General features: G+C 37.8%; 1 protein-coding gene across 2 annotated transcripts in view; it reads right to left on the minus strand.

Moving 5' to 3' along the window:
* xdh (xanthine dehydrogenase) overlaps window positions 1–13,544 on the minus strand; it is a 35,668-nt gene that overhangs the window by 5,116 nt on the left and 17,008 nt on the right. For both annotated transcript variants that reach the window (XM_063007610.1, XM_063007609.1), the window contains exons 15-30: window positions 12,360–12,522; window positions 11,692–11,781; window positions 11,424–11,593; window positions 10,597–10,723; window positions 10,070–10,192; window positions 9,153–9,249; window positions 8,311–8,435; window positions 7,676–7,809; window positions 6,649–6,736; window positions 5,879–5,965; window positions 3,927–4,118; window positions 3,697–3,842; window positions 3,526–3,607; window positions 2,397–2,492; window positions 1,390–1,518; window positions 1,091–1,165 (exon numbers count right to left, since the gene is read on the minus strand). In XM_063007610.1, coding sequence (XP_062863680.1) covers window positions 1,091–1,165; window positions 1,390–1,518; window positions 2,397–2,492; window positions 3,526–3,607; window positions 3,697–3,842; window positions 3,927–4,118; window positions 5,879–5,965; window positions 6,649–6,736; window positions 7,676–7,809; window positions 8,311–8,435; window positions 9,153–9,249; window positions 10,070–10,192; window positions 10,597–10,723; window positions 11,424–11,593; window positions 11,692–11,781; window positions 12,360–12,522 — 1,924 coding nt within the window. The remainder of the gene's footprint in view (window positions 1–1,090; window positions 1,166–1,389; window positions 1,519–2,396; window positions 2,493–3,525; window positions 3,608–3,696; window positions 3,843–3,926; window positions 4,119–5,878; window positions 5,966–6,648; window positions 6,737–7,675; window positions 7,810–8,310; window positions 8,436–9,152; window positions 9,250–10,069; window positions 10,193–10,596; window positions 10,724–11,423; window positions 11,594–11,691; window positions 11,782–12,359; window positions 12,523–13,544) is intronic.

The raw sequence follows: 13,544 nt of genomic DNA on the forward strand, positions 1-13,544 counted from the left end.
GTACAGCAACATTATTACACATTACATATGGAGTCATTCCATAGGATTAGATACAAAAGAGGATAAATAAATAGATAAAAATGCTTTTCTTCATTTGTCCTCCTATGATAAGATTAATACTAACTAAATAAATAGGGTCATTTTTAATAATAAAAATTAATATTAATTATTTAGTAATGTGGTTTGGGAAACCTCCAGACATGAGCTGACCTGCTATTTTGTAATGACGAGAGCCTGTGTCCCTATTTGAACCCAATTCTCAACACCTTGTGCACTCTGGCTCCCTCTGCCTGCCGCATCATGCATTTGCTGGTCAAACAAAGGCTTGTACACGCCCTTTGACATGAGTGAAATAGTGTAAGGATGCATAAAAAGAGACTCAGCACGTACAGGGGGCGATGCTACTTCATTTTACACCCAGATGACTATTTCATTGTTTTTACAGACATAAAGACTTATAAACTAGTTATTATTCTTTATAAATTACACCGATCAGACATAACATTATGACCATCTTCCTAATATTGTGTTGGTCCCCCTTTTGCTGCCAAAACAGCCCTGCATTTGCGATGCACTGTGTATTCTGACACCTTTCTATCAGAACCAGCATTAACTTCTTCAGCAATTTGAGCTACAGTAGCTCGTCTGTTGGATCGGACCACACGGGCTAGCCCATGACCCTGTCGCCGGTTTACCACTGTTCCTTCCTTGGACCACTTTTGATAGATACTGACCACTGCAGACCGGTAACACCCCACAAGAGCTGCAGTTTTGGAGATGCATTTTTCCTGCTTCTAACATCAACTTTGAGGATAAAATGTTCACTTGCTGCCTAATAAATCACACCCACTAACAGGTGCTGTGATGAAGAGATAATCAGTGTTATTCACTTCACCTGTCAGTGGTCATAATGTTATGCCTAGTTGGTGTATGTTTAATGATTAAACATAACACACGTTAGCAATTTTAAATCCTCAGCAGAGAAGACAAACAAGACTGATAAAACCTAACCTGAACTGTAGATGTTAACGATTGTTAACTTTAAGAGTTAATTGCATTTATAAATGTAGGTGCAAGTTAATCTACAAACCCAGTCCTCCCAGCTGCCCTTCGGATCCTTGGATTTGTATGGTTCCAGTCTTTGCAGCAAAGTCTGGCATGCATTCTGTGCAAAAGTAGATTGAGCATTATTATTTTTTGCACACTGCAGTTTAGTATGTCATACTTTACACCTGTCAATTTCTAATGGAACAGCAGATAACTCAATGTATAATAGTTTTTAGTTTAGCCCACATGTACATCTTTATGAAATATTGGTCATATAGCATGAATAATATACTGATAAAGGACAACAGAAGTATCAGAAAGTAATAATGGATAAGTTCTTACGAAAACAGCCATGCCGTTAAGGTCTGACGATGCAGATGCAGCAGTAGGGCTGGTGTTTGGGACTGTATTAGTGCTGGTCTCACAGATGTGGATCTTTGTATGTGGAATTCCCAAAGTTCTGCTCGCAACCTTTGCAACAGAACCACATAGACTATTTTCATGTTTGTACAGTTCAAGTCAGGAGTTTATACACACTTGTAAGGGCCATGTATGCAAGTCTTTTCTGTCTGAATACAACATACACTGATGAGCAAAAACATTAGGACCACCACCCAAAAACGTGCACAGCAATGACTGTTTTGTAACAGTTGGCACGTCATGCTCACGGATATAATAAATGTTATTTATTATATGAAGGTATTTATTCATAGTACACATAGTACACAATGCAGCAGACATAGGCAGGTATATATAGACCTGAGGACCAAAATGTTATAGCCAGATGACTGGGTTGCTCAAAGGCATCCATTATAAATGCCCACTGACAGTGGTCCATGGAGGAACAAGCCACAAACTACTGACAGGTCATAAGGTGGCCAAGACTCATTGTTGCCAAAGGACATTAAAGCTAGGTTATCTGGTACAGACCAATTGTTACGCCTCCCTAACAGTCAGCTTATATTTGTGTTAGTTTGTCTGCTCCTCCCACTTTGTTTGTAGCAGGTTCCAACAAATCGATCGCTGACTGGAGTAGAGGTGTCTTTGGGATGATAGCCAATGGATCGCTGCGATTTCTTGAAGGCTGAGCATCAACCACCAACCAATCTTTAACAAGCAGCGGGCTGCCAGTTGCTGGGGAGCCACTGTCACTAACGTGCTCTCCTTCATTATTGCTGACTGACTGTGGTGTTCTTTAGTGAGCTCTATTCCTTTTGCTATCTATTTGTATAGTCACTTTGGTTAGTGTTGCGTTCTGTGTAACTGGCTGTGACCCCACTGTGTGTGTTTCGTAAACTCAAGTGGTACTGTTTGTAACTGTTTGTAACTGAATGTGTCAAACTCTGTACCTGGACCATTTTAGTGTGTAGACCTTGCCCCATCTCTGTTCCACCGTGTGTGAGTAGGACTGAACCATCCGTGTAGACATGAACCAGTGCTCCTGCCTGCATAAAAAGCAATTATTAATGCAATTAATACTCAAACACACATTTATATGCAGCCTAATCTATAAATAATCCCATTTAAACATATGGAACAAAAATTGTGGGCCATTCTGCCGAATCGGTGCCACTTCCATCCCCAGAACATTATATGTACAAATGTATATGACAATTAACTTTAAATTGTATTTTTAATTGAGCTAAGTGTCCTGCACATTGATCTAATTGCAAATGTAGGGTATATAATTAAATTTAACGTTAATAAAAACTCCCTATAACACTAAATAAGAATAACAATAAAATGTACAAATCTTTCAGAAATCCTTTTTCCTTGCATTGTCTGGTGATTTAAGATCCCATCTATGTTTTTAATATTTATTTTAATGTGGTTAAAATACATGTTTTAGTCACATCTCCAAGTTTTCACTCAGTCCTGTTACTCTAACATACTCATCCTTTCAACAGAAATGTACATGATCTGTATCTGCTGAAGGTCACTGGAAGAGAAAAAGTTCTCCCCTTTTTGGCCCTGTATGTTTGATATTGTAACTCTGACGGTGAAGGTTATTCTTAACGTACATTCCTGTTACCTATTTTTTTCTTAGCTGTTATTTATTTTAAAAGTAACAGTTTTGATAAATCAGTATGCTCAGTGTTCTCGTGCTTTTAGCTTCTTTGGCTTTTAGCATGAACTCCATGCTGCTATCTTTCATGTATTTATTTAATTACATGTCAAAACTCAGTCCTGTTACTCATATTCAACCATTTTCCACTTAAAAACCTTTTAAAAATTAAACAAATTGCCTGAGATTGACCAGAACACATTCTGAGTAGTTAAGTACTGTATGTGTGTTACTAGATTCAGTGTTAAACAAAGATAAAAAATTAAGTTTAATTTCATCGACGTGCAACTGGCACCCATTCAATGGATCTGTATCTGTATTGTTTTGCACATGCACTTCTGTATTGACACAAGCTGACTGGAAAAATAATGGTATGGGTATGTATGTAAACATGTTAAGCAGAAGAAAAGAACCTGGTTGAGGAAGACTGCAGTAAAGCTGATCCCAAACTTGGTGGGAATGATGGACAGTCCTCTCTTGGTCCAGCGATGCTGTCTGTATTACACCATTTGTAGTTAACACCAAATACTAGTACCAAAGTCTTTACAGTCATTACTATGAATACTTCGATTTTATTAGCTCACTTGTTGTATTTCTCCATTTCAGTCTCGCGCTTATGAAAGTCAGAAATGCGCATGCACTCCTGCCAGCACCGACCTACGGTAAACTGCTCCAGACACTGATTAAACGGGGTGTTTTCTCCTTGCTTGTACAGATTTATCATTCTCACCTACAAATACATTTACAAAGGCACAATAATTAAATAAGGTACAATGTCGAACTGGGTGACCAAGTGTGAAATCCCAAACAAAACCTCTTCGGCTGGGAGGCCACAAGACAGAGCCAGGTCACTGATCCAGCTCTCGGCTACCATCATTCCCTGTGGCCCGCCGAAGCCTCGGAATGCAGTGTTGGAGGGAAGGTTGGTTTTACATATGTAGCCCGTCCCACGAACATGAGGGATGTTGTAACAGTTGTCCATATGAAAGAGCGCTCGTTCCATAATCTGAAGGAAACACAGAAACGTGCAATTTTGTTCAGGTCTAAAACTAAAACAGGTCATTTAACTTTACAATATCATCTACTGCAGTTTAAATTAAAATAATTTTCCACACATCTGTGTAACAGCAATCTTGGTATTGCATTATTCCTACAACATGTTTATCTTTTCCTTTGACTCAAATAATAACTCTATAATGTTGTTTAACTCCTAAATCCTCCTAAATCCCTTATTAGATATTATGATTGACTGTAGCTGGTTACTATAGTCTGTGCCCATCTAAGAGTGCTAGTTTGACCCATTAATGCTAAGGTCCCTATGAAAGACTAAACCTAATCCCTAAGTATTTATTTATTAGGATTTTAACGTCATATTTTACACATTTTGGTTACATTCATGACATAAACGGTAGTTACTCGTTACACAAGATTCATCAGTTCACAAGTATTAATGTCAAACACAGTCACTGACGATTTTGTATCTCCAATTCACCTCACTTGCATGTCTTTGGACTGCAGGAGGAGACCGGAGGAAACCCACGCAGACACGGGGAGAACATGCAAACTCCACACAGAAAGGACCCAGGCCGCCCCACCTGTTGATCAAACCCAGGACTTTCTTGCTTAAATACAGGTGAAACTGCTTACAGTCAAGCTTTGAATCCATTTACATTTTCTGCATTTAGCAGATGCTTTTTTCCAAAGCGACGTACAGTACTGTGACAGTATATATTGTCTAAGCAATTAAGGGTTAAGGGCCTTGTTTAAGGGCCCAACAGTGGCAACCAGGCAGTGGTGGGGCTTGAACCAGCAACCTTTCAATTACTAGTCCAGTACCTTAACCGCTAGGCTACAATGTCCCTTGTACAATGTTCCTAAATCTGAATGAAGAATAGGCTATTGAGCTAAAAAGAAGCCTATCCTCCTGCATTTCCTTGGCCCATGTGGTCAGAAAAAAAGCTTTAGTCAATTTTAAGGTGTGGATTTTGGAGCAGTAACTTTCTAGTCAATGACTGTATAACATCTGACCCTCCGAATCAAATAATCTAAATAGGTGATGGTTAGGCTCCATCCCTGAAATTAGAGGCTACTGTTCCATGTACTTCATTAACATTTTTGCCATTGAGCAGGTACTTTTATCCAAAGTGACTTACAATTGTGACAATATACTGTACAATGCAAGTGATGGGTGAGTGACTTGCTTAGGAACCAAACAGTGGCAATTTAATTGAACCAAAGACCTTCTGATCACTAGGGTGCAGCCAAACTACTCGTTTTAGTTAAACTAAACTTAGCATTTGACAAATACATTCTACTTAAATACAATATACAGTTAAATGATCACAATTTACTATCCAGCTCAATCTGGCTCTGTATGAAAGTCATTTATCCTTTACTTACTCCATCAATTAAGCAAATTCAATTAATAATTAGGTTTAATTAGTCCAGACACAGTCTGACAACTCTGTTGTCCTAACATCATTGCAGTTAAAGAGAAGTTTATACCATATATAATAAATTAAAATAAATAAATACTTTAAGGACTGGGCTATAGACGAGGGCAGACATGCGCAGAGACGTTTCAAACGTTTATTTGAAACAACAGACAAGACAACATTAAATAACCTTCTCCAGCATGATGTATGTATAATATGACAAGCAGAGTTTAAGCCCACAATAAATGTATCAAAAATTTAATTTGAAATGTTCAATTCCCCTGCAATATTCATATTAAGAAAGTAAAAAAATATACTAGATCATACTTACTGACAGAGAAAGGTCCAAGGAATTTCCTGCATTGCTATAGTACGTTACATCCAGAGCCATCACTTTTCCATTTTGCTTGAATCCAACCTTTAAAAATGATAACACTTTTAACAGAAAACTGACGTAGTTAAGCAAACACATTTACTTACTTACGTTGTACAGAATGCATCCTTGTATGAAATGTAACTTAACACTGGTTCTATTACAACCCCAAATCAGAAAAAGTTAAGACAGCGGGACAGAGTTTCTTACATTGACTTTGACTTTTATTTGATTGCAGACAGGATGAACCTGAGATATTTCATGTTTTATCTGCTCAACTTCATTTCATTTATTAATAAACATCCATTCCTGCATTTCAGGCCTGCAACACATTCCAAAAAAAGTTGGGACAGTAAAGCATTTACCACTTTGTAATGTTGCTATTCCTTTTCACCACACTTAAAAGACGTTTTGGCACAGAGGAGACCAAGTGATTTTATTTTGTCTCATTCGTCCTGCAAACACGTCTTAAGTTTCAAAATTCTTCACACATTCTCTATTGTGGACAGGCTCTATTGATGCCTTGAATCGTTTAATGATATTATGCACGGTAGAGGGAGAAATATGCAAATCCCTTCCAATCTTTCTTTGAGGTTTTTAAACATTTTAATCATATTCTCGCGCATTTTCCGTGCTGTCCCAACTTTTTCTGATTTGGGGTTGTAGTTCATTGACATTTAGGCGTTTAGAAAACAGTTAAGTAAAAGACAGACAGAAGAAACTGTTACCTTGTATTTTCCATAGAATGGGTGTCGACCTCCTGTGACTAACATGTCCTCATCACGGTCCAACATGCAGCGGACTGGTCTGTTCACTCTACCAAAGGAGATTATTAAACCATTAGGACTGCATTTTAAGTACTAAATACAAACCCCGTTTTCAGAGAAGTTGGGACAGTGTTTTCATTGATCAACTTTATGTGGAATTTGATGCCTGCAACACACAAAAAAGTTGGGACAAAAGCTTATTTAGCACTGTGTTATGTGGCCTGGCATCGTCTTGCTAAAATAACCACGGTCTTAAGTCACTCATATCATGGGCAATGATGCTCATCCGTATCATAACAGCTGTTGGCTTTTGCAGCTTTCACTGATAACAGTCTGGATGGTCCTTTATATCTTTGTCACAGATAACTCAATGCTCTTGACTCTTGACTCAGGACTCATTTCACCACAGAGCACATTTAAGCTGTATTTCAGTCCATCTGAGATGAACTTGGCTTGATGTCTGGCTTTCTCTTGGTGTAATAGAGTTTCAGGTTGCATTTGTTGATGCGCTGGCGGACTGTGTTTAGGGACAACAGTTTTATGATGTACTCCTGAGCCCATTCGGCTATATTTACTACAGTAGCGTGATGGTTTCTGACAAAATGATGTCTGAGGGTTCCATTCATGCCCTATTATATTATGTAAAGTAGATGGTAAAAGCCCTACATTATTAGCAGTCTTGACAATACTCAATACTGAAGTTGGAACACAGTGGTGAGACAAGACTCGTAATTGCTTGTACAGACTGATCCTTTGGTGCATCCTCCTTTAATATCCAATCATGATTCCCTCACCTGTTACTAATTCACCTACTTTTTGTGGAATGTTTCAAAACACTCTAACTTTAATATTCCATCAACTATTTACCCTTATTTTGCCCTTGTCTCAAATATTATCCTAACTTAGTGTGTTGAAGGCATCAATTTCAAACATTTCTGAAAATAGGGTTTGTATAAGCAAATAAATATATGCAACAACACATTCTTACTTATTAGCAGCAACAGCCACAACTGTTGAGAGAACAGTACTCCTGCTCTCTTTTCCACCGAATCCTCCTCCCATTCTCTTGACTCGGCACACTATGCGACTTGCTGGCACTCCCAATGCTTTGGCAACAAGTACCTAAATGAATACAGCACAACTGCAATGCAGCAACCATATACAGATACAAACATCAAAGCTTAGCCAAGAATACAGTGCTGCAATGTGATAGTCTTTCGTTTCGGATTTCTTTTTTAAACATATTAATGTTTAATTCAGATCAATAAATACAATGTAACATACGATGAAGACAACTTAAACTAACCTAAACTCAAACTACTTATAACGGCAAGTGTCGAGCACCGGTCATATCACCGCAGCGATAAGAAAAAAGTCCTTTGCAATCAATCAAGTTCCAGTAGTGTGTTATTGCCAGTAATTGTGGCATGTGGTTTTGTTGAAAATACAGTAATTATTTCTTAGTAATATATTTCATTTTCTTTAAATACATTTTATTTAATTAAAGGTTGGATTTTGTCATTTTTGTATATTTAGTAAAGGTGCCAATTGTTGTGGAGGGGGTGATATGTCTGTGTCAAACTTGAATGCAACATGCAGTGACTGATCACAGTATTTAATGACCTGTGTCTTGCTGGCTGCCTGTGTGGACACAAATAGCTCCATCTCTCCGTCTTCTCCTCTAGGAACAGCCAGTGTGCAGTTTGTCTCCAAGTAAAAGTGTTCCTGCCCCCCTATGTGAATTTCACCTAAGAACACACCAAAACAGTTAGATTCTATAATTTATTTATAGATTTCTATAAATGTTTTTTTTCTGTCTAGTAACTTCTGGTCTCATGCCAAGGTTGTAAAATAAATCCCAAACAAGAAATACATGCAGATGAAACATGGATAACACCTCAAGTACTAAGCAAGTATTACATCAGGGGCTAAAAGGCTGCTATGCCAGAAGCCCCTGCTTTATAATTACCATCTTAACCCTTTAATGGTCTGTTGAACCCTTTGGTTAAGCTTACTTTAAGTCTAAATATTGTATAAAAAGCTGTATTTAAATATGGGCAATATCTACTGTATCTACTCCTTGATTGACATGTGTTAAACCGCCGTACACAAAGTTAATCCATATATGAACTCGACTCATGCATGTAAAAAGATGCAGTCGGCTACTGCACACGTGTCGGGGGTTCTGATTCACTCAATCAGAAGCCTCAATCAGAAGTGGAGATCAGCATCAGTAGAGAGGAAGCATAATGCAATCGGGTAATTGGATACAACTAGATTGGGAGGAAAACTGGGAAAATGCAAAAAAATATATAAATACTGTGTGCACTAGTAAAAAATATAATATAAAATTTTTCCTGGCTTTTTTAGATGTATAGTATGTATAGAAGTGTGTATAAACTTATGATTTAACTATATATTGGTTCTGATTTGCTGATCACTCAAACTTTCAGGCTCTGTAATACCTTCTAGGATGTTATCAGACTCTTGAAAGCCCTTTGCCAAATCTCCTCTCTGTATAGTTCTCACTGGCCGGTAGAATGACTGACTGGCAATGGCGTCCTGTAAAAGAAAACACAAGCAAATAAGCCAAGCAGGATCTAGCCAAGCTTTATTTTGTGTAAGACATTTTAAACTCGCTGCTGCCATATTAATAAAACACTTGAGCGTAATTGTTAGGTATAAGTCAAAAGAATTTTAAGGAAGCTGCAGAAATTCCCCCATGCCTCAAATACAACTCTCATTTTATTTTTCTTCAATTCGTCATTTTTCCAAACAAATGCTTAATTAAAAAAAAAAGCTTGAATTCTGCCTTGACATACAGATACATTCAGGTAATTTCAAAATTTGATGTAAAAATAATGTATCCATGGATTTAATCCATCTTATGTTAACGGTTCAGACCACTGCTGGCAGTTTCTTGGCACACATTGGGCTTCCAAATACCAATAGCACATGCTGACCATGTGCATTCCTTCATGGCCACAGTTTGCCATTTTTATAATGACTATTTCCACAGAATAATGTGTACCTATGTGTGTCTACTTTATTTAAACCCAATTACCAAAGGAATTTGTTTAACTGGTCAATCAAAAACTGTATTTTAATTTTTAACAGGTTGTCTAATTAAATCAGTCATATTACATTTGATGTGAAGGTTTGAAACCATTAGTTGTGACACATTTGCAAATAAACACGAAATCAGAAGTAGAGCATAAACTTCTCTTGTTTCAGATATTATCCCTCCCCCAACAGTCAAACAGCCAATCATGATTGCAGAGCTGTGATGTAAACTCATAAGCTTGAGATATCAACATTGGTAGGCCAGTGTTCTTCTTTCTTTCTTTTTTAACGTGACAGTTATTTAAAAATGCGTCCAAACCTGAATGGTGACGATCACAGGCTGCAGTTCCTCATAATTAATTTTCACAGCTTTGGCTGCCCTCTGCGCATGGGCTTGTGTGTCTGCGACAACCGCTCCTACTATGTGACCCACACATGTGACCTGGAAGTTAGACAAAGATGCTCTTTATTACTATGACAATGTTACATAAATGTTATTTATGTAATTTGTTGCCTATTAAACACAAATTTACTGTGCAAGATGGGGGGAAATGTTTTCAATTCCAAGTGAAGTTTAAGATGTTATTGCTGCTAGTAAAACAATAAAAATGTTCTCATCCATTACAATTACACAATATTAGCACAAAACTTCAATGGTTCTCATGTTCTGTCACTAGGACTGGAACTGCCCACCCCAACTCCAGACCAAGGCGCAGAGCTTGGGGATACAAGGTCACAGATATTTGTGGTGATCAGGGATGTTTGCTTGCTGTCGTTCTGCCTCTCTCTCGTATGATCATTCAGGTTCCTAGTTCTCTTTACCCCCACTGTATGCCATGTAATTACCTTTTTTTCAGCAAAGACAGTTTCGTCATAGAGAACAGGTCCAGTCTCATTGCTCCCAGGGATATCTGTGGCTGAGACAAACGTTACCACTCCTGGAACTGCCATGGCATCGGCAATATCAATAGATCTGCCAATGAAAAATGTCAAACACACACATGACTAATGCTAACTGACACAAGATCTATATTGTAAAGACTTAAACATGTTTCTACAAAAGTGTAAACCCCAACCCCAAACAAAAATGGTTTCAATTCTGCCAGTAATTAAACATGCAATCAGAGTTGCACTAAGAGCCTTTTGTTGGCTATTAAAATAAATTAAAAGACATAAAATTCTCAGGTGTTGAGAATTTTCTAGCCCTAATAGTAAACTGCTATTTATAAACGCTTTATTGGAGTTTATTGGATCACCCTATTGGTAAACTGCTATTTATAAATGCTTTATTGGAGTTTATTGGATCACCCTATTGGTAAACTGCTATTTATAAACGCTTTATTGGAGTTTATTGGATTACCCTATTGGTAAACTGCTATTTATAAATGCTTTATTGGAGTTTATTGGATCACCCTATTGGTAAACTGCTATTTATAAATGCTTTATTGGAGTTTATTGAATCACGCTAATAGTAAACTGCTATTTATAAACGCTTTATTGGAGTTTATTGAAACACGCTAATAGTAAACTGCTATTTATAAACGCTTTATTGGAGTTTCTTGGATCAGATGATATTTTGTACATCATTTTTAGCATTTGATGAAAATGGGCCACCATGTTTCACATGCCTTTACAATAATGAGATGCTAATGAGGTACTCCGTTGCTACTCACTTTATATATGCGTGAGCTTTGGTGCTGGTGACTAGAGCCAAATGGAGCTCATTCTTATAGTGAGGAATATCATCACAGTACATTGCCTCTCCTGTGGCCTGCTTTAGTGCAGACAGATGCATGACAGGACGACCTACGACATCACTTGTGGTCTGACCAGGACGGACTTCCTTTAAAAAAATAAATATACAGCAGAAAACGCATAAGAAGATTGTACTTAATTATAATTGTAATATATTTAGCAGTATGGCTGCCTAATACTGAGTACCTGATAAAGCTGAACACTGGATGGTGAGTCTAGGTGAAAGAGCTCGATAGCACTGGTATAATCCGGTCTGACTGCCTCAACAGAAAGATACTGGAGAGAGAAAAATAACAGTTAGTTTTACTGTGTATTCCATATGGTACTTACTGTAACGTTTTTGTTGTACTGTTTATATACACTGATCAGCCATAACATTAAAACCACCTCCTTGTTTCTACACTCACTGTCCATTTTATCAGCTCCACTTACCATATAGAAGCACTTTGTAGTTCTACAATTACTGACTGTTGTCCATCTGTTTCTCTACATACTTTTTTAGCCTGCTTTCACCCTGTTTTTCACTGGTCAGAACTCTCCCAGGACTCTTCTAGACCATCAATATGTAGAGAAACTGATGAACTACAGTCAGTAATTGTAGAACTACAAAGTGCTTCTATATGATAAGTGGAGCTATATATAAACACACGCAATATTTATACACGTTTTGTATTAGTCTGATGTCATTCCCATGTCAGTGTCATTGCTCTGTTTAGAACACTCTACCACACAAATAATATCTGGTCCCTGGTGATCTTGCTATACTCTTATTCTAATAATTGACAAACTGATTGATAGGCAAATGTACATATTATGTGTGTTTTTGTGGTCGTATGACATGTTCATAACCTGACCTCTTGAGCCAGTTTGTGTTGCACAGTGAGGTAGAATTTGAAGAACAGGCTGATGGTCAGTGTGCGTCTGTATGTCACCATCCCACCTGGTGCAGAGGGAGAAAGAGTCATCTCTGTAGCCAAGAGTGAGCAGGCGTCATGCATCATGTCCTCGTCCCACCGCCTACAGTTAGTGTAAACATAGCAAGAACATAGAAGTGTTTTATTGGTTAATCTAAATACATTCTAAATAATATTTATTAATTGCATTACAGTGTTAAGCATTGTATTAGCATTTTCTTCAGATACTTATGAGTATTATGAACATATTATACAATACCTACACTATATGACCTAAAGTATGTGGACCCCTGTTAGTTGGACATCCCATTCCAAAGATAAAACATGAACTCAATAAGTGGGAGAGGAGTTCACATACTTATGGTCATTAGCTGCATACTGTACTAGTTTTTGTAATAGATTAATTTGCAAATTATGATAAATTTCATGTAACCCCACATCTGAGGCCAGGGGTGAACCCAGTTGCAGAGGACGTAAACAAGATCAAACAATAATGTAATGTGACCTAAAAGACAGAAAAAGTAACTGAATGATTAAATAAAGTTAGAGAAAATAAACATAAAGAAGCCATATTATAAGCAAATGCTGAAAGACAAATGCATTATGGGAGCAGAAACATTGCACTCCATGCTGGGTAAATGCAAGGAAATACAGGAAACAAAAAGGACAGACAAACAGAAGAGCACTTGAATGTAATTCCGCCAGCCACTCAATCCACCAGTGATCTACAACCCTAATGCCAACCAGAGCAACAAGACAGTGGAACTCCTACAGCAAACCAACAGCAGCAAAAAGCTTGAGATGCTTTAATGCCACGTATGGGAGAATTTGAAACAGAAGGGTGCTACCTTTTTACCAACTGAGCTCCCAAAAGCAAGAGCTGAAGAAGACTAGCAAGGGGGGCATTGGTTTATTTATTAAAATGCTGTCATGTTTTACACATTTCGGTTACATTCATGACAGGACAGTTAATGACTGGTTACACAAAATTCATCAGCTCAAGTTTACTGTCAAACACATTTGTCATGGACAATTCTGTGTCTCCAATTCTCCTCACTTGCATGTCTTTGGACTGTGGGAGGAAACCTGAGCTCCCGGAGGAAACCCACATGGACACAGGGAGAA

The sequence above is a fragment of the Trichomycterus rosablanca genome, chromosome 13 (genome assembly GCF_030014385.1).
Source record: "Trichomycterus rosablanca isolate fTriRos1 chromosome 13, fTriRos1.hap1, whole genome shotgun sequence".
Classification (NCBI taxonomy): Eukaryota; Metazoa; Chordata; class Actinopteri; order Siluriformes; family Trichomycteridae; genus Trichomycterus; species Trichomycterus rosablanca.